This window comes from Mustela putorius, unplaced genomic scaffold (assembly GCF_011764305.1).
Source record: "Mustela putorius furo isolate JIRA1106 unplaced genomic scaffold, ASM1176430v1.1 tig00000139_pilon_pilon_pilon, whole genome shotgun sequence".
In the NCBI taxonomy this organism is placed as follows: Eukaryota; Metazoa; Chordata; class Mammalia; order Carnivora; family Mustelidae; genus Mustela; species Mustela putorius.
This window is the reverse complement of record NW_025421293.1, coordinates 13562366-13585497: the sequence shown is the minus strand read 5'-3', so window position 1 is coordinate 13585497 and position 23132 is coordinate 13562366. Positions and strand designations below refer to the sequence as shown.

General features: G+C 52.5%; 1 protein-coding gene across 3 annotated transcripts in view; it reads right to left on the bottom strand.

Moving 5' to 3' along the window:
- Window positions 1-4423: 4423 nt before the first annotated feature.
- GNA12 (G protein subunit alpha 12) overlaps window positions 4424-23132 on the bottom strand; it is a 99060-nt gene continuing 80351 nt past the window's right edge. For all 3 annotated transcript variants that reach the window (XM_045075165.1, XM_004776373.2, XM_045075166.1), the window contains exons 3-4: window positions 8158-8208; window positions 4424-7103 (exon numbers count right to left, since the gene is read on the bottom strand). In XM_045075165.1, the coding sequence (XP_044931100.1) occupies window positions 6534-7103; window positions 8158-8208 (621 nt within the window). In that variant the 3' untranslated portion in view covers window positions 4424-6533. The remainder of the gene's footprint in view (window positions 7104-8157; window positions 8209-23132) is intronic.

Here is a 23132-nt window from a genome sequence, read left to right as displayed (position 1 = left end):
AAGTAGCCGATCGAGCAGAGGGCTTCTGGGCTGGAGGATCCTGTCTGAGGTGGATGTCCCTGTCTTTTCCCTCATTTGGACTTTTGGCAACACATGGAGATTCGCTGTCTCTTGCCACACCAGCTAGAGTGAGAGCAGGACTTCAGAGGGAGTGTGCCGGACCCTTCCGTGAGGACGGGCTCCTTCTGCCGTTGAGCCCTCAGGCCGGCTTGGTGCCTTCCTCCTTCGGGCCATGTGGGGGGATGCTCCCGGGGGCTGCACCGGACAGACGGGTGAGTCACAAGCTGGGGGACAGGGCTGGGAGCACGGGGGTCCTGGGAGAGAGCACTGTGTGGGGCCCGAGTGTGCAGAAAGGGGCTCTTCTCAGAGAAGCCACCTTGTGTCACGGGCAGGACCCGCAGGGGCTCGGTCGCCTGCCCGAAGCAGGAAGCGCGAAGAGGCAGGGAAGGGCCAACACCCCTGCGGCACCACCCGCCATGCCCTCTGCTCTGGGGCCACCCTCCCCAGCCCGTCCCACCCCCGCAGCCCTCACTCGTGGCCCCCACCGCATCCAGATCCAGGAGCTCCCGGCACAACCAGTGTAAACCACCGGACGGGCATCGTCCACGCTTAGGAACGTCCCACAGCCAGGGGAAAGTTCACCGGGTCGTGGGTGTCTTAGTCCCGGGATTCCCGAGGAGCCTTGGACATGCGGAGTAAACCCTACACAGTTCAGATTTTTGGGAGCGCTTTTGAATTACGTTTTCATTCTTAAAATTAATAAATGCCATCAATGCACGTGAAGAAAAAGCCCAGTGGGGTGGGGGATGTGCTGGAAGCCCAGCTGCAAACGAGAGCATTCTCCCTCTGAACCGAGCAGGGGCTCCTTCCTGCGGGGACGCAGGATGCCCCCCCACCTGCTGGGCTTGCAATTGCACAGCGCGCAGGGGTGAAGCGCAGGGGTGAAGCGGAGGCGTTAGGAATCCTTGTCACACTGGCTCACTCCCTTTCCCAGGTTTCCAAGGTCAAGGCTGTGCCTGAAGGGATGGGAGGCAACCAAGGTGGGGCTGGTGTTTCTCTTTATGCTAACACTACCCACGGCACTTTCCTCCCGGAGGTCGGGGCTCCACACTGTCGCCTGGGGGGCTTGTCCTGCGGGGGCTGGCACGCAGAGGATGAGTGGCAGAAACGGGGAGGGCCTAGATCCGAGGCCACGAGCATCCACTCCCTGTGCCTTCCTGCGGCCGCACGCCCACGAGACCCAGCGGGAGGCCTCGGCTTCTGCAACAGCGTCTGCCCTACGAACCATGCACTCCTGGATCCATAGTCACCCGTGTTTTTCCATCCTAGAGTTGTCACCCGTTGGAGCCGCGGGGCAGTGGGAGCTGCAGGCAATTTAAGGCAAATTGTAGTACATTTAACAAAACCCCATACACAGAACGCAGTACAGTGCATCTCTACCCTTCAGGTAGGTAGGAGACGCTCACCTGGCACACGGCGTTCACACACGCAGGCCTCCAGGTGGCACTGTGGGCAGGCTTGGCTCTGCGTGAACTTCCAGAACGGTGCCGGTGGCGGAGTGGGCAGCCGTTCCTCCTAGAGTTTCCCTCAGTGAAGCCCCCGGATGGGCTCTGAGCGGGGTCTCCACAGGAACACTGATGCCGCCACACCGGCCCTGCCCTTCGTGTGGTCCTCTGGGCGCTCAGCCCTGGGCGTGCTCAGGGTGGGCACGGAATGCTGCATCGGGTCAGAGGATAACCTGCCAAATTTAGTTGGTTTGAATGGAGTGAAGAAAAAGAATATTTGCAAGAGGTCCAAAGGTAATTCTTTAAGATTCGAGAATAGAAAGATCTGTTTTAAATTGCTTCGTAAGCAGGCAAGTTCTAGCAAGAGCTCAACTCCAAACAGGACAAACGGTGGGGGAACAGCCAAAGTTGTGCCCCCGCCCGCCACCCGCAGACCACAGCCAGAGTTCTGCCCACCCGTCAGCATGGGGAGTCTAAAAGGTGTCCGGGCTCGCCCAGACTGCCTGGCTGACTCCCAGGGCAGGTCCCCAGTCCCCCAGAGGACTGACAGCTTGCTGGCGACAGCTGGCAGGGACCGGCGTCTGAGGAGGGTAGCAGGGTGGGCAACGGCGGGAGGCCCCCAGTGTCACCCAAAGCTGCGGAGGCCATTCCTGGAGGAATAGGGGCGTGTGGGCACAGCTGGGTGCAGGCACTCCCCCAAGTGCTCCCGGCCCGTCAGTGGCAGGACAGATGGTCTCTGGCCCCGGCTTCAGGGCAGAGACCGTGGGTCATGAAGTGGGGCCTCCCAGCCTCCCGGCTCTGTCTTCCTCCCGGGTGGCCACTCTGACGGCCTCTGGCACAGCTGACCCAGAGCTGGGGGAAGGGGCCGTCCAGCTCTTTTCCGCCCTGCGGCAGACGTCAGGACAGCCTTACCAGACTACGTGTGGTCCCCGCGGGCCCTCAGGGAAGGGCTGTTCCCACAGGGAAACGCAACGGCAGCTGCGGTTGGCTGGGACTCTGTTCACTTGGGGGAAATGCATCAGCTTTTAAAAACACAAAATAAAGTGAACTCACGGGTTAATAAAGAAAGGCCCGGAAGCGATAGGCCGGGAACAAGGGCGCCTTGCTGTGACAGAAGAGGAGCCGCTGGAGAAGGGACATCCTCCCCGCGGCATGGCGGGTCTGGCTCCGCGGCGCGCCGGCCCAGCTCCGCTCTACTCCACACTCTGCCTCATGCTCCGGCGCAAAGTGGCCCATCACATGCCTGTAAGCGCTGAGACGCGACACGTGCCAGCTGGTGAACCGTCTTCATGAACCAAGCGAGCTCCTTTCCTCAGGGGACCTGACAACTTTCTTGTCAGCGCCCAGCAGGGCCTCATGAGCGACACTAGAGCCCAACGTCCCCACACGGGGCTCTCAGCCCCCTGAGCTGCAGCACCCCCCACCTCCCAACCAGGACTGGCGGCCCTGACGCCAAGTCAGCGACACACAGAACCCATGCACCAGCTCCCTCAATTTCCAGGGACTGTTCCAGAACAAGGCCCCTAAGGCACATCAGACATACCTTACAGAGAAGACAGGACCAAAAGATGAGAGACGGCCCAACGCTGGGAAAGGGTCGGCCAGAACTCGCTCTCCAGAGAAAACCCACCACTGCTTTCTTGAGGCAAGGCTGCTGGTCCCAGTGAGGGGCAGAGCTGGTGGCCTTGAGTTACATCATGAAGCAGAATTCTCACTGAGCTAAGCACAGAATGCTGCCTGGGAGATACCCTCCAGGTCTTCAATCTGCTTGGACCATGTTCCTACCAGATGGCCCCGCCTGGGTGGCTCAGCCTGGGGCCTCTGTAAAGCTCGTCGGGGGATCTGACTGAGGCGCCCGCGTGAACCACTGTCCTGTCCCGGCATTGACATGTGTTGAAATTGGGACCCGAGAGCTCAGCCCATAACCCACAGCCCTGGGGTAACACAGAGCACGTAGCATGCTCATTGCCGGCACTTTTCTGGGGGTGGGGGTGGGGGTGTCTCTACCCTTCCCACATGTACATGTGCATCGTGGGGCTCTCCCAAGCCACGGCCGCTGGACAGCACCCGCAGGCCCCTTTCTGGAAAAGACCGCAGTGTGACGGAGAACCTCGGGGGTCAGGACAGCAGACTCCCTACCTGCCTCTCCCTCTGGCGCCCTCTAGTCGCAGGACTTGGGCAGAGCCAAGTGTCAGTCCTCAAGCTCTGACCTCAGAACTGCACGTAGGGCCTCCCTCCCTCACCGCATGCGAGGGCCGCGCATGTGCGCGTGCGCGCGTGCACACACACACACACACACACACATGCACACAATCGTCTCTGTGTACAAAACACTTTTATTAGCTCTGAAGCTGTGTTTCAGGCGGTGTCCACACAGCATGCTCTTGGAAATAAAAGCCAATTATCAGATAGCGAACTTCAAGTATGGTTTGGATTGGCATTGCTGGGCTCTGAATTTAGGGGACTGGAAATCTGACATGATGATTCGGTCTGAATGTGGAGGACAGAGCTTAACGGACACCCAGAGCAAAGACGGTTGTCACCACACCGGACCCTCCAGCCAAGGCTCGCGGGAGTGAGGTGGGAGCCACGCGTTGGCCGTGTGGGCCGCATGCATCCCGGGGGCGCCTCGTCCCGCCCCAAGTCTCACTGAATCCATGTCTGCCTGTCCCCAGGATGCTCAAGTGAGGTGATCCTAAGAATCTTGGAGAGTATTTTTGGATCTCAGAAATAAAAGAATCTGGCTTATTTTTCTTTTATCTAAGAAGTAAAAAAGAAGAATACGGATGCTGGAGATCACTGTACATCACCAGGCTGAACGAAAAGTCTCAGACCGTTTCTCTATAAATAGAAAAATATTTCCAGGAAAAGCCTACATGTGTCCTTCTATGTAAACAGTAGAACTAAGAAGAAAGATCTTATTTTGAGGAAGTTTATTGTTACATTTTTGCAATAATAGATGAGGCACGACTATCTCCTGCTTCTCCAACAACTCAATAAAAAAGACAATAATCAAGGATAACAGTGAAGTTAAAATAAAAAAAAATACAAAAGCCGAAGATTTTGGAGACAAAAACAACTACAGTCTATGTGTGGGAAAGCTGTGAATGGTTTTAGCCGAGCCTTGCAAATAGTTTCCTTCCCCAATTCCAACGAACCCCAGAACTTCGAGCTGGGGTCTTCAGAGACTGCCCCCCCCAAGCGCCAGGGACCCAGGGCGCAGCGCCCGCCCCACTCTCCATGCAGCTCAGCACACGCCCCCAGCCCCTGCTGCTTGTGAGTGTCCACTGTGGGCTCAAGGGGCCGGAGCATGGTGCACACGGCTGGTGGGGCAGCGTGGCCAGCGGCAGCTGGTGAGGACCCGACAGAGACTTGCAAGGAGGGTGCACCACGCTGGGGACCGGGCTGGAGGGACCCCAGACCTCCCTGAGGGAGCCTGCCAAGAGTGCTCCTTTTCCTTTAAGCCACAGTCATCGGCACGGAGCCTGGGTCACATCCGTCAGTCTATGAAGCAGAACAGGAACAGCACTGTTCTTTCCCAGCCAAGGGAACCAAAACGCCAACATCCATGGACACAAAGCCTTGAGCACCGAAAGAGAAAGGCTCTCACGTTGTTCCCTCATTAAGAACACTGATAACAAGGATGACTCAGGAGAAGGTTGTGCTCCCTCTCCCTGACCCCAGATGGGTCAGCATCTGCCCCAAGACTCGCTTTTCCCTCGCTTGCTGGAAAGGAGCCAGGAGGGAGATGCGACCGACCGGGACACAGGACGGGGAAGAGGGCGCCCGGGGATGGGGGCCTCACAGCTGTTACTTGGCCACAGTAATGGGCCAGTGCCGGTTAGTGGAAGCAGTCCCAGCACAGAGGACAGACCATCCTAGGAGAGGGACGCATGGCGGGACCAGCATGGGATGCAGTGTCCTGAAGCCAGGGAGAGACCTGCACAGAGCTAAGGGGCCAAGTGCACACAGGGGGACATGTGTCCGCCCATGCCCACACTCATGGGCTCGGGCAGCTTCTCCTGGACGAGAGCTATGTCCGGTGGTGTTTGCTGGTGACGTGTGTACACGGATAGAACAGAGACCTTGGTAAGAATCAAGACCTCAAGCACAGCTGAGAGTGGGGACCAGCTGTCCGAAGGCATCGGGGTGGCGGCAGTCTGCAGAAACTCGGAGAGTCTGGGCTTTTGGAAAGGTCAGCTGTGGCACTTACAGAGGTGTGCTAGGAATCCTGCCAGTGTTCAGGAGCCTCAGAGGAAGAGGAAGTGCTCTAGCACCTTCCACAAGGAGGGAAGGCAGATACAGCCCAGTGCTGGTGCTGGAGGGGCGGCATAAGGACAGACCCCTGCGAGGCCGGGGGAGGATGGGCGGGTGCGTGTAACAGGCACGGCCCCCGCCAGCACACAGGCCGTGGGGCATTAAGGCAAGCCCACGCCCACCCTCTAAAGCTGGGGGCCCCTGGCCGCATCTCGGGTGCCTGGACTAGGGTCTCTCAGAACCGGCACCAGGTTCTACAAGGCAATGCATGTGCTCTGGGAGGGGCACGGAGACACCTGCTCTCCCGCAAACCACCATCAGGCCAAGCACTCGGGCTCATCTGTCTCACGGAAGACTTGCACATTAGAGGGAAAAGCCACCTGCAAGGCCAGCTGTTTGTGTTGTCATTACCGAGTGTGTGTGTGCGGGCACGTGTGCACACCTGCCGCGCACACACAGTCCTCGATTAAACGGTGTCAAAGAAGGAATACAGAGAGAGAAAGCTGTGTTACTAGGTATTACGTGTTAATACCAAAGTGACCCCTTGGATTCTCAGTAGTTTGACTACGCCCCGGGTTCAGTAGCTAACGTCCGAGTGTCCGCGTCCCTAGGCCTGAGTGCGGCGGCGTGGCCCGTGTGGCTGGCGTGGCCAGTGCGGCGGCACTCCTGAGCCCGGTGCCGGCGGCACGGGTCCGAGAAGCGCCCTGCGGGCCCAGGGAGGTGGGACAGCGGCCGCCGAGGCTGCTGCGGGCGGCGGAGAGGGGTGTCCTCTCACTGCAGCATGATGTCCTTCAGGTTCTCCTGCAGGATGGTGTCCTTCACAGCGTGGAACACGAAGCGGATGTTCTCCGTGTCGATGGCAGTGGTGAAGTGGTGGAAGAGCGGCTTGCTGCGGTTCCGTCTCTTGCGGTCGAAGCCCTGCACCAGGAAGCGCTGCACGTCCTCCAGCCTGTGCGGGTCGCCCTTGAAGTCTGGGAAGTGCTTCTTGATGCTCACGGTCTTGACCTTCTCCACCAGGAGGTCCATCTTGTTGAGGAAGAGGATGATGGAGACGTTGAAGAACAGCTTGTTGTTGACTATGGTCTCGAAGATGTTCATGGACTCCACCAGCCGGTTGGTGCGCCTGTCCTCCATGAGCACCTGGTCGAACTCGCTGGAGGACACCATGAACAGGATCGATGTGATCCCGTCGAAGCACTGGAACCACTTCTGGCGCTGGGACCGCTGGCCGCCCACGTCCACCATCTTAAAAGGGATTTTTTTAATAACGAAGTCATGTTCCACAATGCCCTTGGTGGCTTTCCGTGCCAGCAGAATGTCCTGCTTGCTAGGAAAGTAATTCTGTAAAATATGGGAGAAGGGAGAAGTTGAGCAGGAGAAGAACCTGGGAAAATAAGGATCAAGAGTCCGGCAGACTTGGGCAAGAAGCTGAACCAAATGCCCAAAGCTACTCCCATCTGAACCACCAGACGCTGGCTACAGAACAGAAGTGAAGGAGGGAGCGGCTTGCTTCAAGCGTGCAGAGGCTCCCCAGCCCGAGGCAGGCTGCTGGTGTCCCCGCTGTCCGCTGCGGCCAGACCCTCACTGTGTTCATGTCCACAGGAGCCGACCACCGGGTCTGTTTCTGCCCACACCCACCTCTTTACTTCCTGACTTCAAGAGCGTGAGCGTTCCCAAACCTTACTGGGAACCAACCTAATCTAGGTTTGCAAAGCTGGCTAGAGTTAGTTGGCCGTATATGTAATGCGTCATTCTGGGAAGCCTGCAGGAATGATCCAGCTACTTCAACACTGGGAGAAAAAGACAGATGAGGGGGAAACCTACAGAGTAGAAGACATTTGAGAGATATGACCCAACTGCAAAGGACGGGCCTTACGAGGGCACGGCTCCAACCGTGCACAGAAACATGCTAACGAGCGCCCCAGGTAGATGCCCGAGTGGACTGGATGGCAGGCGAACCTGGGGCACATTGCGGTGTCTCAGGAGCAACACCGGCGACAGGAGCAGGGGCCTGGACAGAGCCGTTACTGAGAGACAACGCGAGGATGCATGCGCTCCGGGGAGGGGGTACTGGCCCAGGGGCGTGTCCGATGGTGTGTGTGTGTGTGTGTGTGTGTCCCATCACAAAATGTTAAAGGAAATCCTCTGTTCACTCACACATCCCTGTGTCCTCTCTGGTAGAGCGAGAATGGGAGGTGGAAACGCTCGCAGCGAGCACAGACATGCCCTCCGCTCTGACACAGTCGGGAGATGAGTGAGGGCAAGACGCCATGGCCCCGTCCGCAGTCATCGGACGCGGGGCACCCAGAGATGCTGTGCGCACCTGTGTGCCGGGGGCCACTCCAGCCTTCCCACACGCGGCTCTCGGGGTGCGGGGTCTGGGGTCTGTACTCACCAGCTGGCCGATCCGGTCCAAGTTATCCAGAAAGTACTTCACCGATTCACCCTGCCATGGAGGAAAAACACGCACAACTCAGTCTTGGTGGAGAGCCCTGATTTGGCGACCAGGAGATCACAACGGATCACCTGAGTGTTATTTCATCTCTATATAATGGGAAGGCAGAGAGACTAAGCGCGTACAGGCATTTTTAAAAAGTAAAAACACAGTCGAAAACATTTTTAAATGTGGTTTCCCTAGGATTCAGTTCAGGCTGTGTTTTTAAAGCACCTGGGTGAGTCTGGTGACAGGCAGGGTGCCGGCCCCTATGACTGGGCTAACTCTCCCTTTCCAGATGTGTGCACTGGCCAGCTTCCGAGCCAGAAGCTCCCGTGAGCACTCCGTGAGCAGTCCTGTGTGGACAGAGATGGCCCAGGCCACTGCAGACGTGGTCTCTAGAGAGGGCGAATCTTCCACAACAGAACTGGGACCACACACTTTCCAGGTTCTGGAAACGGGCCTAACATTCCATGGCTACTCCCCACGTCCGTATGACCTGATTCATAGCCTTGAGCAAGGAGAACCTTCCGGCTGGATTCCTGTGGTGGAACAGCGAACCCACCGCCCCCCTGGATGCCTTCTGCCCTGAATGCAGATACAGACACTGGTCTCCACCCAACGTGCACCTTACGATCACCCAGGGCCTGTCTCAGGAAAAGCGTTTAGAGGGCGTTCAAACACGGACTGAAGGGAGTGGAACAGGGGAAGGGGTGAGTGCACAGGTGCGGCGATTCTCCCCGCAGAAGTGGGACGCAGGTGAGTCCTCACACCCCACACGGAGTCCGCGCATGGAGGACACGGCCTCCCACAGGCTCCCTTACGTGGCCCCAGGCACAGGCACACTGTGGATGCCCACAGGCGCTTGCACAGAAGCGGGCACGGGACAGGCTGACGCTCTAGACTGTCATGGAGGAGACACCATCGGGAGACATGGCATTACGGCTCAAGTCTATGACGTTATATAAAATAACAGAGAAAACAGATACAATGACAGGAGCAGTCAGCCTCCGACAGGCCTAAAGGAAGACAGTAAAGAGGCAGCTTCCTTCGATGGTAGTCAGCTGTCCTGTTTTATGACGACAGCCTTTGGAGCATTCGCAAAAGAGCATTTTTAAGAGGGACAGAAACACGCATCACACACACACTCGGGCACAGAGGAAGATTCCCAAATGCAGTTCTCCTCCCAAAGATCGGGGTGTGGTAGGTGCAGTCTGCTTTCTGCTCTAGGGACACACTGGCAGGGGAGGTGGCACCTGGAGCTCCAGGATGGAACCCTCAGTTCCCGGCACCCAGCCGCTGCCACTCTCCCAGCCGCCCCCTTCAGCGCCTGTCCCGTCCAATGCCAGCTTGGGCGTGCAGACAGCCATTTCCGCAGCATGAGACAGCTGGTCTGCTCGTCCCACTGCCTCCCCTGCAGGGCAGGACAGCGTGAGGCAGCTGGTCCACAAAGAGGTTGAGACAAACCCATCCGATCCGTGACTTCCCCCAGAACCCCGTCTCTCTCAGCCCCCTGCCTCCTGGCCAGACTCTGCAGGTGCAGGAGAGCCGATGAAGTTGCCAGCGGTGTCTGTGCGCCTGGAGGCCAGCTGGTGGCAGCCCCTCCCAGCTCAGGCCACCCGGGGCCGCTCTGAGGTGTGCCATGGTGCCAGGCAAAAACAGGAGGAATGTGCTCCCTGACCAGGGCTCGGTGGAGGATGAAGTCACGGCAGTGCCGATGGCCTGGCCAACGTTCTGTCACCATGGCGTGACAACTGTCCTGGGGAAACACGGAGACGTGTGTGCTCACCCCATGGCACAGGTGTGAAAGGAGAAGTGCTCCTGAGAACGAGCTAAGGATGAAGTACGAGAAAAGCGGAAAAGTTTTTATGTCCCAGTATGAATGGAAAGATCCCTAGTGAGCTTGAAGTCAGGGTCGCTCCACCTGTGCTTCAATGTTAGCATCCTTTCCCTCCTTCATAGGTACAGGAGTTATCTGGGATTCTCTCCACTGCCTACAGGCGCATGAGGAGGGGACCCAGTCTCGAGCCTGGCTGGGCTCTTCTTGGCGCTACCTTGTGGGTCCACGTGAGAGCTGTTCCAGAGCTGTCTGTCCACGGAGCTCTCTGTCACGGGGGGGGGGGGGGGCGGCCAGTGGGGAAGAGGAGGGGAAGCTCGTTCAAACCAGCCCCGCCAGGCTGAGTGGGAACTGTGGTTGGGACACTGTGGCTTGCCGTCAGGGACTGGGGTGTACGCCATCACATTCGATACGCAGCCTACGGAATGATCATTCACACGGGCTTCAAGGTTCCCAGAGCATCAGCCCCTTAAAAGGTCCAGGTTTAAATTCTGATGGATCTCCAACCCTGGGGGATGGAGTCATGGCGAGTGGCAGGAACGAAACTGCCCCCGTGGGATGAACCACTCAGTGCCCGCTGCGGACGGACTGTGCCCCCCAGCCCCATCAGGTGCTAAAACCTAGCCCCCAGGTCCTGTCATGGAGCAGCGGGGCTCTGAGGGATAGAGTCCCCATGAACAGGGTCAGTGCTCTTATAAAAGAACCCCCAGAGCACTGTCTCATGAGGACACAGCGAGACGACACTGTCCGTGAACTAGGAGGGAGCTCTCACCAGACCCTGAGTCTGTGGGCACCTTGACCTTGGGGTTTCCAGCTTCCAGAATATTTCTCACAATCACAGGCTAGGTTATATTTGCCAGCAGACCAAACCAATGAAGACAGCACCTTGACAAAAAGAGTATCACATGTGGTGAAAACAGTCTCGGGGTCCCCTTGGTAGTCACTGCAGTCATGTGGTCCGATGAGAAAGAGTATGATAAATGGGCTTTTTCTAATCCTACCTGGTCTGAAAATCTAAGCCACTTCTTTAACACCATGGGTGCATGGATCAGACAAGACAGAATCTGCTAGCCCACGCACAGAGGCCACCGGTCACATGCTCGATGTCACACTACTTTCCCGACCCAACTCCCAGCAACACGTGCATTTTCATCACCACCAGCTGGATGGGTCTGGGGTGCTCGTGGTGGAGAAGAGGGCAGATCAAGCAGCAGTGAGACTTCCTGGGGTGCTTGCAATTGTGACACAGAGAGGCAAACGCAGCCAAAGATAGCAGGCAGGGTGTGGACACACCACACCTGTAAAGAGAGTAAGCTTTTTGGCCAGTGGACTCTCTTCTTCACAATGTTCTTCCCCGGAAGCACCCATGACCCACATCTGCCGCGGACACATCACATGTGGCGGGCTTGCTGCTGCTTTGAAGCTTCTGTCCCCACAACCAGACCCAGCCCCCTATACACCCATCTGTCGTGTGCTGGTGGTCCCTGCGTTATGAATGGTCCGGTATCAGCGGACCTTGTGCACCTCACCCAGCTAATTCAAGATCACGAGAGAACAGACTCGACTCTTGCAGTGCCACACAAGACCAGGCCATCGAGATCGATATTTCAGGTCGACTGGTCACACCTGTTTTCCAGCTAGAAGTGAGACACGTTCTCCCACACCCTTGGTTCAGGTCCTGGTACTTGCTCCCAGTGCCGTGGGCTGACAGATGCACAGCGGAGGTGAGGGCGTGAGGAGTACCCGCTGGGTGAGAACCACGCGAAGTTGAAGGCAGAGACGGGGACCTCAAGGGACAGCGGTGACAAAGAGAAACACGAATCTGCACTTGGGGCTGGTGCCCTTTCAGTTTGCAAGTCTATCTCGGCACGCACGAGCTGTCCCTAAAGTTCCTGGACCCGGTAAGTTGATTCTGTGTTCCAAAATGGGGTCAGTCACATGGGATGGAGACACGGGCTAGTCCACGGTGAGCCAGAGGACTCGCAAGTTTACTTCCCTCGTTTAGCATAAAAAATTACAAACACAAATTTTAAAACTGCTGTATATTAGGAACAACAACGATGTATTCGAAAGGTCAGATTTTCCTTCTTGTTACTTAATAAATATCAAATTTAAGACAGAACTTTGGTTTTATCCAAAAACCAAATGTTGTTTGGCTAACTAAACAACGTTTGAATATAGAACTTCTACAAATACTTAAAAAAGATGATCTAACTCCCAAAAGAAAACCCTTCACTTAAATTTGGGATTTGCCAATACCTATGACATCTCACGGGGTCTTGTGAGAGTAAATGGTATCATAGCTGTGACAGTACGGAAGAACATAGAGCATCATATTAATACACATCATACAAACGGAGATTCTCAAATTTTAATCTGGATGCCTATAAATTGTCTGCTGCTAATTTGTAATCCTAAAATATTAGGTACAAGATTCACTATAGCAGCTCCACAATATCCAAAGCCCAGGGAGAACCCAAGTGTCCACAGACAGAAGGAAGGCCGGCTGGACAAAGCACATTTTCTTCACGCGGGGAGTCAGACCGGCTGCGGAGAGCGGATGCCTGACACGTGCTATGTGAGAGAAGAGGCAAACGAGGAAGTCTCTTGTGTATAAGAAATGGTGGCAAAATTGAAACAGTCGCTATTTGCTTATATTTCAGCAAGGAGACACCGAAAGGTAAACCAGCAAGGGATACAGGTGGAGAGGAACAGGGCAGGGAGAGCAGGGGAGGAGGCACAGGGTAGGACAGAGACATCGCGGAATGCATTTTGACTTTGGAACAGATTAACATAGACTTTGGAACCCTTAACATAGCCATTCAGGATGTCCCTGTGCTTGTGAAGTCCCCACCCCAGTTCCCAGGGACAGCTGCTCCCTGCCAACCATGATTAAGACCCCAGGAAAAGGTCCAGAGTGCCAGGCCCCACTCATCTGGGATTTTTCTTTCTCTTCAACTTTTAGGTCAAATTCACATAATTAAAAATGCATAATTAAAAAAACAAAATTTTTAAAAATTACAACCACTCAGAACGGAAACCAAACTACAACAAGCGAACCTAACAGTGTGTCAAGTGGGGGCAGAGCCCAGGACGCTGGTGGCCTTGCACTTCTGCCCCAGAACGTGCGGGTGTGGATAAAGCCGGCCCAAGGCTGGCTCACGCTGGTGGCCCTGCCTTGCCATTCAGGATGTCCCTGTGCTTGTGAAGTCCCCCACCCCAGTTCCCAGGGACAGCTGCTCCCTGCCATCCATGATTAAGACCCCCGGAAAAGGTCCAGAGTGCCAGGCCCCACTCATCTGGGATTTTTCTTTCTCTTCAACTTTTAGGTCAAATTCACATAACATAAAACTAAGCACTGAAAGGTGTGTAGAAGGCACCTGGCTGGCTCAGTGGAGCATGCAACTCTTGATCTTGGGGCTGTGGGTTTGAGCCCCACACTGGGTGTTCAGATTACTTAAACGATAAAACATAAAAAACCCATAAAATTCTGAAAAGCAAGTGTATAAATACAGTGGCATATAAAGTATTCACAGCGAGGGGCAACTACCCGCTCAACCTTGTTGGAAGACACTGTTGTCCCCACCGAAGGTAATCCCGCGCCCAGCAGCGGCTGCTCCCCCTGCTCCCCTCAGCAACGTGCGCTCGTGGTTGACCCACATCGCAGCAGCTGTAAGTGCCTCCCTCCCTTCTCCCCCCCCCCTTCTCTGAATACCCCACAGCAAGCATGCACCACACGGTGTCCGTGCACCTGTCAGCAGATGGACATCTGGACTGTCTCCAGCACCTGGCTGCGGCGATGAACGGTCATGCGCAAGTTTTCCTTTGAACACCCATTTTCAATCCTCTTGGGCATATGTTCCACCTAGCAGTGGAATTTCTGGGCCATACAGCAATTCTATATTTAAGTAGGCAGAGAGGCAGGCAGAGAGAGGGGGAAGCAGATTCCCTGCTGAGCAGAGAGCCTGATGTGGGGCTTGATTCCAGGACCCCGAGATCATGATCTGAGCTGAAGGCAGAGGCTTAACCCACTGAGCCACCCAGGCGCCCCAAGCCTCTGGGTTTTTAACTGGAGCTGAGCTACTGGGTGTGAAGTGTGTCTCACTGTGATCTTGTCTGGCTTTTATGGTGGTGCTGTCTGTGCGTTAAGAACTTTGCTGGTGTACGAGGAGCTGCTAGGCTCATTCCCGAAACAACTCCTCCAGGTTAGTAGTAAGAAGTACAGACTCAGCCTGGACGACCACAGATTTCGAGTCTTCCTTTTTTTGTGGTGGTCCCTGTGATACAAATGAACTAGAAAGAAATTCCAGAGCATGATTTCAGACATTCTTTCCTCCAGATAAGAAAGCGCCTACCTCAGGGAGTGAGGGAGGCTGGGAGTGGGGGTGGGGAGAAAGAGGGCTCAGAGAGTTCCTAAAGGGTTCCATTGCACAATCCCATCTTTGTGATCCCACATGTAAAGAACCTCCAAGTCGTCACTCCAGTCCTCATGACAAGACAAAAGCTGAAGAAGCTGATAATCGACACCCCTTCTTAGATCCAGCCCAGATCTGATGTGATAGGGCAAACCACTGCCCTCCACCTTGGAGAGGCAGTGAATACAGAGACTTTCAGCTTCTTGGGGACAGACAACGTGGCTGGAGCCAGCCATTGACACATTATGCCAGCCTTTCACCAGAAAATGACAGCGCCCACTAAAAGGCAAAAATCACAGTCCAAAGAGACAGAGCAAGAATCGGAGCCAGACTTTGATATGGCAGAGGGTTTGGAATGAACAGACTGGGGATTTAAAATAATATGTTAAGGGTTCTAGTGGAAACTAGATATATGTTAAGGGTTCTAGTGGAAAAAGTGCATAACATGCAAGAACAGAAGGGAAATGCAAGCAGGGAGAGGGAAACTCCTTGACTCATGTGGAAATACTACTAGAAACCAAGAAGAAATCACAAAGTACATTAGAAAATATTTGAAGGGGCCCTGGTAGCTCAGCAGGTTAAGTGTCTGATTTCAGCTCAGATCATGATCTCAGGGTCCTGGGATGGAGCCCTGCGCTGGATTGTGCTCAGCAGGACATCTACCAGAGGATGCTATCTCTCCTCCCTCTGCCCACACCCATGTGCTCTCTCAAATAGATAAAATCTAAAAAAACAAAAACAAAACAACAACAACAAAAAACCCCCAAAACTTTCAGATGTAGTTAATGTATAATTTAGGGGAGAAACCTCTACCTCTAAATGTTTGTATTAGGGATGTAGGAAGTGCTGAATCACTACATAGTACACCTGAAACTAATATAACACTGTATGTTAACTATAATGCCATTAAAATAAAAAATATTAGAAAAGAAAAATGATCCAAAATCACTGACTGAAGTTTCTTTCTCAAAGGGCCTAAAAAGGAAGAGCAAAGAAAACCCAAGGTGAGTAGAAGGAAGGAAATTACAAAAACCCCACATATCACTGAAATAGGAAATGGATGCACAATGAAAAAAACTAATGAGGCCAAAAGTTGACTCTTCAAAAAGGCCAACAAAATGTGTAACATTCTAGCCAGAGTAATACAGTAAGAACAAGGGCAATCACTAGCATTGACAGTGAAAGGGGAGTTACACTACAGACCCTACAGACATTACAGAGATAGTAAGAGAACATTATGTACAACTTCATGCTAACAAATTGGATTTCTTAGATGAAATGGACCAAACTCTTTAAAGATTTTAATTTACCAACAGTGAAAGCTGAATAGATCTATATTTAGTTAAAAAACAAAACATGAATTTGTTATAAAAAATGTTTCCCACAAGAAAACCTGAGGCCCAGTGGCTTCATTGGTGAATTCTAGCAAACACTCAAAAGAGGTGATGCTAATCTTGCACAAACTTTCAACGAAACCAAAGAGGAAGACTACTTGCTAATGCCTTTCATGAGGCCACCACAACCCTGACACAGAACTGACAAGCATTACCAAAAAAGCAAAACTACAGACCAAAGCCACCTTGCACAGACACAGTATTCTTCACAAAACCTCAGCAAGTTGGGGCATTGTGATTTATGGTAAGAAATGTATATTTGGTCTTCATTCCCTGGCAGGCAGAGCTCCTAAAAGCCTTGGGATTTTCCTTGGTGATAAAGAGATAAAGGTATCTTTTGTAATTCATAACAAACCCCTTTCAACCTCACCTGTGTTTACATTAAGGGGACTTTTGGAAAGCTCCCAAGGACAGGGGCTGGTCCCCAGAAGAACCAACCTTGGTTTAGAAGACTAACTTTCAGCCCCACCCCAACCACTGGGGAAGGGAGAGAGGCTTTGAAGTTGAATCACTTGCCAATGGCCAATGATTAATCAATCATGTCTAGGCAATGAAACCTCCATAAAAATCCCTGATCTATAGGATTTGGAGAGCTTCCAGGCGGCTCAACAAAATATCTCCATTTTTGGGAGGGTGGTGCACCCCAGACTCCACAGGAACAAAAGCTCCTGCGCTCAGAACCCTTCTGGAATGGCACTGCCCTGTGTATCTCTTTGTCTGGCTGTTCAGTTTGTATCCTTTAATACCCTTTGTAATAAACAGGTTAATCTAGTAAGTAAACTGTTTTGAGTTCTTTGAGCCACTCTAGGAAATTAAACCTAAGCAGGGGGTTGTGGAAACCTCTGATCTATAGTCCATGTTGGGAGGCCTAGCTAGTACAAAAAAAGCAAAAAAGCAGGCAAATAAAATAAAAGGCATAAGAATCATAAAGGAAGAAATAAAACAGTGCAGATTGCATGACTGGTTGCTGCTCTGTGGACAGTTTCTCTTTCTCTGGGGAAGTGCTCAGGAGATGGCTGGGTAACATGGTTAAGTGCATATTTAGGCTTCAGAAGAAACTCCCAGGCTATAAGCCAGGATGGCCACGCCACTTTCCATTCCCACCAGCAACGTGGGAGAGGCCTGGTTTCTCCATGTCCTCACCACTTTTGTTTGGTAGGGCTGCTGCTTTGCTTTTCTGGTTTCTAGCATGTATCTCAGCATGGTATTGCATTTCCCCTAATATGCAACGACCCCAGTAGCTGGTGATGCTGAGCATCTTTCCACGTGCTTCTCTGCCATGTGCACATCCTCCTGGGGGAGATCTGCTGGTATCTTTTGTGCACTTTCCAGTTGGATTGTTTTATCATTGTTGAGTTTCAAGAATTCTTTATGTATTCTAGGGAAGGATCTTTGGTTAGATGTGTGGTTCACAAATATTTCCCATCTGTAGCCTTACAAGAGGGTCTTTCTGCAGAGCCAAAGTTGTCATTTTGAGAAAATGAAAACTGACTTTTTCTCTCCAAAATGATTTTTTTTCTCTTATGTGTTTCGCATTTGGCATCACGTCTAAGAATACCTCACCCAGCCCCAGGTCCCAGTTGCTACTACGTTCTTCAAACTCTCTATTTTATGTTGAAGTCTATGCTCCACTCTACGCAGTACCCAAGGTCCTGAGATTTAGTCCCAGTTCCTTTCCTTTTTCGGTCAATGGATCTCCAACTGCTGCAGCACCACACGTGAGAGGCTAGCTGTCTTTTGTTGGACTGCTTCTGCACCTCTGCTCACATCGGTTGGGCATAATTGCGTGGTGCTAGCTTTGGGTCTGTTCTGCTGGCCCACGTGCCCATCTCTCCACCAGTACCACTGTGGGGATTACTGCACAGGCCTGCCAGGTCTCGCAAGACCTGAGACACCAATGGCTAGCACTCTACTGTTCACTTTCAAAATTGTTTTGGCTATGCTTGTGCCTCTCCATACAAATTTTGGAATCATCATATTTATATTTGCAGAAGTTCTGAGATTTTAGTAGGAACAGAAATCCATATATAAAGGTGGGGAGAACATCGTTCCTTTGGTGAGTCTCCTAATCCAGAAGCGTGATCTGTCTCATCTGTTCAGATCTTCTGATTTCTTTAATGAGTGTCCTGTCTTTTTTTTATTTTTTAAGATTTTATTTGATAGAGAGAGACACAATGAGAGTGGGAACATAAGCAGGGGGAGTAGGAGGGGGAGAAACAGGCTTCCCACAGAGCAGAGAGCCCAATGTGGGGATCGATCCCAGGACCCCAAAATCATGACCTGAGCTGAAGGCAGACGCGTAACGACTGAGCCCCCCAGGCACCCATGACCTGTCATTAAAAAAAAATATATTTATTTATTTGACAGATCACAAGTAGGCAGAGAGGCAGGCAGAGAAAGGAAGGGAAGCAGGCTCCCTGATGAGCAGAGAGCCCGATGTGGGGCTTGATCCCAGGACCCTGGGATCATGACCTGAGCCGAAGGCAGAGGCTTTAACCCACTGAGCCACCTGGGTGCCCCTGCCTGTCATTTTTAATCCTGTAAGTCTTCTACGTGTTTCGCTAAATTTACATCAAAGTATTTCCCCTTTTCCTTGCCCTTGTTAATGGTATCGGCGGTTTAAATTTCTGTTTCCATGTGTTCACTGTTAATACACAGAAATAACGTTCATTTTTTTACCCATGTCCCCTAGCCTGTCTGAATCGATTTCACTAGTTCTGTGACTTTTTGGTTGATTCCTTGGCATTTTCTATGTCATCTGCCAATAAGAATTTTTTGGATCTGTGTGCCCCAGGCTTCCTTTCTTATATTTGCTGTCTTACTGCAGTAGCTAAAACAGATTTTTTTTTTTAAAGGTTAAAATCCTCTTCATTGGAAACTGTAGAACACCGGCACAAAAAATTCAAGACCCAATAACTGGAGAGATGTGCCATGTTCATGAATTGCAGAAGCCTCAATATTGTTATGATTCCAGTTCTCTCCAAATTGATAGAAAGACTCAGTATAATGCCAATCAAAAGCCCAGCAGGCTGTGTGTGTGTGTGTGTGTGTGTGTGTGTGCGCACGCGCGTGCGCACACGCAGAAAATGACAAGCTCATTTTAAAAACATATTTTTAAGCAAGTGACCTAGAGTAACTTAATTTTATAAAAGGAAAACATCTTTACAATGCCTGATTTCAAGACCTTCTATGAAGTGGGAGCAAGAGTGGGACTGGTGAAAGGAAAGCCATACAGACAACAGAGGAGAAATGAGAGTCTGGGAACAGGACCTCCTGTAGACGCCAAGTAGGTTTTGACAGTTGTCAAGGCAACTCAAGTGGGAGAAAGGAACATTGTTTCAAAAAATGGTGCTTGGAAAGACTGGTGACCTGTATGGGGGGTAGAAAAAGGAACAGAGACCCTCATCCATACAATACACAAAAACTATCTCAAAATGTGCCACAGACCTCAATGTAACAACTAAAACTACAGATTGAAAAAACCCCCAAAAACAAAAAACAACCTATAGGTGAAAATCTTCGTGCTGTTGGGTTAGGAAAAGATGTCTGTGCTGGGAGAGTGATAAGATGGGCTTTCAACGACTTGTGCCTTAGTACGATCTCTTTCCCTCCAGCAGGGGGCAGCACTCCCAGACTGGGCTACTTGGAGCTGATCCAGGGTGGGCCTGATCTAATCAGGTGAGCCTTTACCAAGAGGCACCAAGTTGTGAGACGAAGGGGCCCACGGCATGGAACCCAGGGCAGCGCCTGGCAGACCAGAGCAGCTGCTGGCCAACAACCAGCAGAATGATGCTCTCTGTCACACAACTCCAAGGAAATGAGCTCTGCCCATGACAGGGGACCTGGGAAAGGCCAACAGATGAAACCACAGCCCCATGGACCACCTGATCTCAGCCTGGTGAGATTGCAAGAGCGGACCCAGTGAACTCCAGGCACAGGGACTTCTGACCTGCATCCACTGTGAGACAATCCATCAGTGTTGTGGTTTGACCTGGCTTTATTGTAACAATTAGGGACATGGAACAGGGCTAGGCAAAATCCAGGAACCAGGAAAGAAAGGGTCACCTTCTCTGGTATGCTCTCAGCTTACCAACAGTGTCTTGGCATGTAGGTACCAAATGCTTGCGGGTAAATGAAGACACGGCTTTTTTCAAAGCAGCATCTCCTAGTGCTAGCTTAGACATTACTTCCTTGGGTAACTCGGTGGATTCCTGCCTTGCATTTGGTGTCTAGGATCGATCTAGAGAGACTTGCCCCTACACTGGAATGGCAATAGGAATGATTTCTCCTTCTCCTTATACTAGAGCTGCCTGATTCCCCTAAGACAGACGTTCTAAAACATAGTGTCTGAAAAATCTCTCGCTAATAAGTAAGGCATTAGTCATTTGTTAACTTGAAACAAAGGGGATGAGTCAGAACGCTGTTTCTTCAGGTTCTTTATGGAAAGCCCCTGTACTCTGACTGACTTATTCAAATCAAACAAAGGAAACTCCTCCCCCAAATGCAGTATCTCCTGAACTATCACTATTGACTGTATTAGAAATGACGACCTGACAAAATTAAAAAAAAAAACAGAGGAACAGACAAGCATAAGTCTGGTTAGCTTTCGGAGTGATGACATTGTCACATGCCAGATGTTTTCTGGAAAAGTCCATTGTCCGCTCCTGAGTGAACGAGAGTGAAAAACACACAGGCTATCTCAGTATTATCCTGAAAATCATGTTGGTCTCAGGACCCCAGACCACACTCTGAGAACCACTGCCCCACAGACCTCTGTATGTGTACCAGAATTCCCCCAGCGGCAAGATTGTCAAAGCCAAAGCTAGCAAAGCCCTGAGTTCAAGGGATAACTCACTGACAGCACCTTCTAGAACAGCACAGGAGAATGAAGAGGAGGGGACTATCACCATCGGCATCAACAGGATGAAACTCAAAATACTACAGTGAATGAAAAAACCCAAGTCCCAGTAAAATATTTACATTCTTCTTGATTTACGTGATGCTTAAAAACTGGCAAAACTGAAAATAACAGTGATTCCAGTAGCTTAATACACATACTGTACTTACTATGTGCCCGGTGCTGATCTGAGGGCTTTACACACAGTAACTCAACCTCAGAACAATGTCTGCGGAAGGCACTCCTGTTCTCCCTGCTCAGTGGGTAAGAGCGGGCGAGTTCTACGGGTCCTCGGCACTGCTTAGGGTTCCCTCAGTGGTAAATACGGACGAGAGGAAGGATGAGTCCAAGTCCGGGCAGTGGCGTTCTCAACAGAGTGCGTGCACGGTGGCTGGCGAACCGTCACCAGTGTTCTCGATCTGAGCAGCAGGTAGACACGTGGCTCATTCTATTTAAACTGTATATGTGCTTTCAGACCCTCTTCTGTACTCATACAGGATAGGAGCAAAACTCACACATCTTACAATTTTAGAAAGGAACAGAGGGAGAGAGACCGAAACGCAGGGAAGGGTGTCCCCCCAGCGGCCGGCTCTGAGCCAAGTACATCTGTCTGTCCAGGGACCGTCTCGAGCATTTCTCCCAGACCCCCCAGTGGGGGTCTGCGTGCTTCCCGCCTGCCCCTCCTCCTGCCACCAGGCTGTCATGGGACTATAAACACGCAAGCACAACACAAATACTTCATTTAAGAAGTCTGACACAGACCAGACGAGCACCTGGCCCCACACGGTTGAGGAACGAAGAGTGGAGCAAGGAACAGGTGCCAGACGAGGCAGAGGGTGTGCTCTTGACCCGCGGCCGCCCTGTCCTCTGCCTCGGGCAGCAGTGGGAAACCCTGACAGAGGACTAACCCGGCAGTCATTAGGAATTATTCAGGATTTCCACGTTCGGGAGAGATCACTTCTAGCGAACCAATTCCAAGCAGTGCTGCCGCGTGAGTCCATGCCTGATTTGCTCCCAAAGGTCTGACCAGCCCTGGAGCGAGTTAGCCCGTCTCTGGTGGCCAGAGTCGCCAATCCTGCAGTGCTCTTCCAGCCGTCCAGACGACACCAAGGTTCTCCCCTCTGGGGACAGGGCATTCTTTACCCTGGACCCCAGAGACTCAGGGCCCCCAGGACACAGCACCGGCCGAGCTCTCAGGATGCCTCCCAGAGCCGGTGCAGGTCCACCCGGGCACCCACCACACAGTCCGAGAGTCCCCACAGAGCCCCCACAGAGCCCCCCAGAAAGCCTGTGGCTGTCCCTTTAAGCCTCCACACCCCGCCCCCACGTCCCTCCCCCCACTTCTGCAGGCAGCTCATGCAGGCAGCCAAGTTTAGCTCCCACCACTTCCAGTCTTCCCTCCAGGGACATCCTCTGCTGGTGGGGCTGGCTTTCCGAAGGCCCCAGATGCTGGCTTCGCTGGAAGCACTGAGGGGCCTGATGAAGAAGAGCAGTCCGGACCCCAGGAAGGCGGGGACCGCCCCCACGGGCCCCCACGCACAACCGTTCTGGGGAGTGGCTCTTCTGCAGGGACTCTTCCTCACCCCAGCCTATTCTGTCCTCCGCAGTCAGGACAAGGGTGGCCTTGTCAGTCCTCCCAGTCTGTGACTCATTTGGGCCCAGCTTGTTTTGGGCCTGAAACAAGAAAATCAAAACAGAGCCACAACACAACATGGCACCTCACAGACCCCAACCCATTTCCTCTGCCCCCTGGACCTCGGCTGTAGGAGTCCTTTCCAACTCGGGCTCGCGGAGGAAAACCCGGCTGCACGGGAGGTCATGGGAGGTTCCCGTCCCAGCCTGTGGTGCCCCTGTCACCCCTCAACCCGAGCTGTCTCCAGGCTGGGACAGAGGCATCCAGGGCCTCGGTTCCCAAGGGAGCGTAGCGACCAGTGCTCAGACAGCAAGCTTCGGAACTCACACAGCTCCAAGGATGGCTGATGTGGAGACAGAACCCGAGAAACTGTAGATGGAAGGAGAAGTAAAGAAAACCCAGGAAAAAATTATTAACCAGATGTGATGTGGGCTCCACGGAAAGAGGAACCTGAGGGTTTCTTCTGCAGCCGGTGGACGTGACTTTCCCATCCTCCAGAACCGCTGCTCGCTGATGTTTCAGCTCTACGACAGAGGTAACCCCTTCTTCATGGAATACGTGCTTCCAAAGCCGCCTCCAGGCCCTGAACTCAGAAACATTTTCTCTCCATGCACGATTTGGCAACTCCCGGTCCTTCTTTGTGTATATGTGAGTTTGCTAACAAAGCAAAACAATCCCATCAACAAGCTGCCAGCACGGGGTACTGGGAAACAGAAAGGTGACCGGCACTGTTGTGATAAAAAGGTGAACCAACAGCAAT